This window comes from Tarenaya hassleriana, unplaced genomic scaffold (assembly GCF_000463585.1).
Source record: "Tarenaya hassleriana unplaced genomic scaffold, ASM46358v1 Cleome3, whole genome shotgun sequence".
Lineage (NCBI taxonomy): Eukaryota > Viridiplantae > Streptophyta > Magnoliopsida > Brassicales > Cleomaceae > Tarenaya > Tarenaya hassleriana.
In genome coordinates, this window is record NW_010966177.1 from 8,375,387 (window position 1) to 8,379,893 (window position 4,507).

General features: G+C 39.4%; 1 protein-coding gene and 1 long non-coding RNA gene across 2 annotated transcripts in view; both read left to right on the top strand.

Annotated features, from left to right (window-relative positions):
- The window catches only part of LOC104819996 (probable LRR receptor-like serine/threonine-protein kinase At2g23950), a 5,223-nt gene extending 4,319 nt beyond the window's left edge, over positions 1 to 904 (top strand). The window contains exons 11-12 of the mRNA XM_010550340.2: positions 1 to 203; positions 350 to 904. Of these exons, the coding sequence (XP_010548642.1) occupies positions 1 to 203; positions 350 to 739 (593 nt within the window). The 3' untranslated portion in view covers positions 740 to 904. The remainder of the gene's footprint in view (positions 204 to 349) is intronic.
- A 760-nt stretch (positions 905 to 1,664) lies between these two features.
- Positions 1,665 to 2,531, top strand: LOC104819997. The gene is made up of 2 exons (XR_772892.2): positions 1,665 to 1,800; positions 1,886 to 2,531. It is a non-coding gene; the product is annotated as an uncharacterized LOC104819997 (long non-coding RNA).
- Positions 2,532 to 4,507: the final 1,976 nt, after the last annotated feature.

Here is a 4,507-nt window from a genome sequence, read left to right on the forward strand (position 1 = left end):
TGCTGAACCATGGGGATTCCCATGTCACAACTGCAGTTCGAGGAACCGTTGGCCACATTGCACCCGAGTATCTCTCTACTGGTCAGTCGTCTGAGAAAACCGACGTTTTTGGGTTTGGCATACTCTTGATCGAGCTCATCACCGGAATGAGAGCTCTCGAGTTTGGCAAGACTGTCAGCCAGAAAGGAGCCATGCTTGAATGGGTAAGCATACTCTCCTAAGACATATGCATGCTTCAGTTCTTTCCGATGTCTGAACTCGAGAAATGGTTGGCAATAGGTCTTTTGCGAAACCCGAAAGGAGGATATGACTCGAAAACGTAAAAAAGCATCGGTCTTTTGGCTTGCAGGTGAGGAAACTACACGAAGAAATGAAAGCAGAGGAGCTGGTGGATCGGGAACTCGGGACTAATTACGACCAGATAGAAGTCGGTGAGATGCTGCAAGTGGCTCTTCTATGCACGCAATACCTCCCTTCACACCGTCCCAGAATGTCTGAAGTGGTTCAGATGCTCGAAGGCGATGGCTTGGCCGAGAAATGGGCAGCGTCTCATAATAACCATTCCTCACAGTTGAACAACTCTTGGAAAACCTCTTCTAGTTCTGCATCAGTCTCTAGATCTGATGGTAATGGCAATGATCGCTCGTCGAATCATCTGTTTGGTTTGGCATTCGAAGACGACGATGATGATGATCGGACTCTGGATTCATTCGCCATGGAACTGTCAGGTCCGAGATAACAGAAAAGCCTCAAGCTTTCACTCCCTTACTCTACACATTCACATATATATATATATATATATATAGATATGTATATGTTGAAGAACTTCTGTCCTAAATCTGAGATTCTGGGTCTGTAATGGATTGGTGTATATACTATAAGTTTTGCTCATTCTTTCTTCTTCTGGGTTCTTGATTTTGGTTGGAAAACATCGCAAAATTCTTCCATTAGGGCAAAAATGGAAACGTTTTTGAGAGATGGAAAGAGACATCATTAATAAGATGCTTTGTGCTGTGTTTTGACTGTTCTCTTTCTGACCAAGAGCTGATGTACTGTACTAACTCATCAGTCATCACCATCATTATCATCCATCACCATCACCATCATCATCATCGAAGTCATGTAAAGTTTTGGGCTTTAGTGTTGCTATATAACAAAGCTCTGTGTGTGTGTGTGTGTGGTCCTGAGAGGCAAATACTGTTTTGTCCAACTTTGACCCTCATCTGTCATTTTCGCCACCAACAATACAAATGGCTGAATCCGTACGGACTCCCCCACTATAATATTGTAATTTTATAATTATTTTTTTTCAATTTAATTACATGGGTAGTATTGTATATTGACACTTTCACATGTAAGGTTAACAAATGTAAAAACTTGGAACTCACTATTTTAGGTTGTCGGTCCACCAACTAGTTCTACTTCAAATGGTGTGAGTCGTAACTCGTTTGGTTCATGGGCCGGTTGGTTTATTTTCAACTTGTTTATAAAATGGATGAGACTGAATTTTTTAATTAAAATAATAATAAACTCGGGTGGATATTATTATTATCCGTAGTGGTGTTTTGAAATTTTAGGGTTGTCAAGTTGACAAATGTTTTCATGGGTATTATCTGAGAAATTTACAATTTATAGGATCTGGTTGCAAGTTTTCAAAAGATAACATCTTTAAACACAAAAAAAAAAAACAGCTTTTGTGAATGAAAAAAAAAAAGGTTCCAGAAAATTGGGGGAAAATGGCGAATCAATCATCTTCGTGTCGTGTCCCGTTCACTGCGTTTCGTTCGGTCAAGATAACAAGTAAGTTTCTATTTCTCCGATCGAAATCGCTGAAGAAGACGATTCGATTCCTGACGTTTTTTTTTTGGTGTTGCTCAATTTGCAGTGGTTTCGCCATAAGCTCGAAAGATTCGATTCCGCCACAGACAGATTCTGCTATGAACGAGGTAAGCTTATCGAATTCGAATTCTTTGACCTTATCCCTCCTAGATTTCTAACTGGATCTCGTGTTATGGGTTTCTGAGAAGTCAATTGCTAAGCTTTTGTTGATTTTTCCGCTTGATTTTGTCTTCGGTCAAGTTTTTTGGATTTTTTGCGAGATTGGGTATTGAGGATTGGTTACAGAAATTGACTACAGTTTGATCATGATCAGATGCTTGCTAATGTGGAACTTTAGTAAAGTGTTTCTGAACATGATGGACCCCAAATATTGGTTGGGTCAACTAGGTTCGAGTTTTCCAAATCATTTGGAGAATACATTCACATAAGTTTCCTCGTTTTTTTGAAACATGCAGCGGGACAAAGTTACGGTGAACTTTTGAATTAAAAATAAAATAAAAAACATGTGCTCATGAACTGTAGAATTCGTACCTACCTGTCTTGATTTTTCTAAGAATTCAAGAGATTTTTAGGTCCTTCGACCGTTGAAGGCTGTGAACTCATTGCTCGCGTTGGTTTATCATTTGATTCTCGTACGAAACAGTTCTGAACTGTAAACTTGTTCACTGATTCTAAAGTGTGTTATTTGGATTTGATTCTGGTGAGCTATTAGATGACATTTTATCGTAAAAGATTTGTAACGTATGTAAATAATTTACAGAACTTTATGCGGAAATTGACGTCACAAAGATCAAACGACATGCTTTACCAAGAACAAACAAATAGGAACGATAAAATACGTACCTGAATCTGTCATTATATTGACACAAACGAAACCCGGTTGTAGTCTTCTGGATCTTTACGCACTTTCAGACTTACAGACAAATGGGAAGAGTGTAAGAATATTTTGTGGTTTTCCACTGTACGTATGATCCAGGGACCACTACCATTTATAGAATTAACTATCTGATATTTCCTAAAACGCCCATCAAGTTATAGGAAATTACTTTTTGATATTTTCACATTAGCTCCTAAACTTTACCGAAATTACGATTTAGGCACATTTCATAAATGATCACATTTATACCTCATCAATAGCTACCGTTACAAAATCCATGATTTAAATCTAATATTGAATCATATTAATTGCGAATATTTATAAAATATTCTAACAATCTCCCACTTGATTCAATATATGTGATTTTGGATTATCTTTAGAGAGCTCAACAACATGCTATTATTTCGTAATTTCATCAATCTGGTCCATTGAACGTATAATATAGGACCTTAGCGGCTTTTGTCGTATTTTGTACGACTAAACCTTCTAAGATCACATATATTAATAAATCCAATGATATAGATCAAAGCTTAGGTATGCTGCATGAAAATTACACGATAAGTGATCTATACGTGTCTATTTTCAACTGGTCCTCTTTAACCTTATGGAGATCTTAACATTTCAGAGTAGAAACTAAAACTTTTAAACTTTATTTTCTGCAGAAAACTTTACTTTAGTCTTTTCCAACACATAACTCCCACTTAAACTATACATCTGATAGTCACCCATATGAGCAACATGCTGAATAAAGACCGATGGTGGTAAACCTTTAGTAAACAGATCTGCTATCATGGAAGTCGTCCCAATGTGTTCAAGACTTATCTGACTACTCTGTATCCTTTCTTTAACAACCAGAAATTTTATGTCAATATGCTTTGACTTAGAAGAACTCCTGTTGTTATTGGAGTACATAACCGCCGAGACAGAAGGGTCTGGAACGGGCGGACCGGAAGTCCAGAACGGACGGTTCACCAAGTCCAGACCTGACGGTCCAGAGTGCGCGGTCTGTCCGTTCCAGAAGGTCTGGAACGGACGGTCCCTGTGCATTTCTGGATGCATTTCTGGACCGTCCGTTCTGGGCTCAGGGTATTTTCGTAATTGAACCGAAATTAGGTTAAAATCACTTTATAAGAAGGAGATTAAAAACCCTAATGATGTAAGAGACTTTGGGCAGCCGACTTTGGCAGTTCTTAGAGAGTTTTTGGTGAGATCCAAAAAGCTCAACAAGTTCTAAGTCTCGTTTTCTCGAAGTGCACAAACCGAATAGAGATTCGAGTCATAGCAGACAAGTTCCAATCGTTGGAATCCATCCCGAGGTGTGGATACGTGTAGAGGGCGAGGTAATCTTCCTCCCTTTCGTGATCAGACGCGTTCTTCGATTGATACAGACCCCGGATCGATTGAAGTCAGCGTTCTAACGTTTCTACGATTCATTAGAAGCATGGTTCTAGGGTTTATTAAATTTTTGTTTTATATCCGCTGCGCAAACCCTAGAATCGATCTCTTAGGAATAAGATTCGCTCTAGAGATCCTAGGAAACCCAACAGTGGTATCAGAGCCTGGTTGCTCTGTTTTGATTTCGTAGAACCCGATCACGCACGTTTTAGGATTTGAATTGTTGTTCATCAGCCGCGAGATCGAGCAGCTCGGTCTATATGAGAGCGTGCGATACCTATTCCACCAGCTGGGTTGGGATAGACTGTTCGAGGCATGGGAGGAGACGCACACCACGCTGACCCTCGAGTTCTTCGCCACGTATAGATGTTGGCTACCCAGAAATGGGTCTGTAGA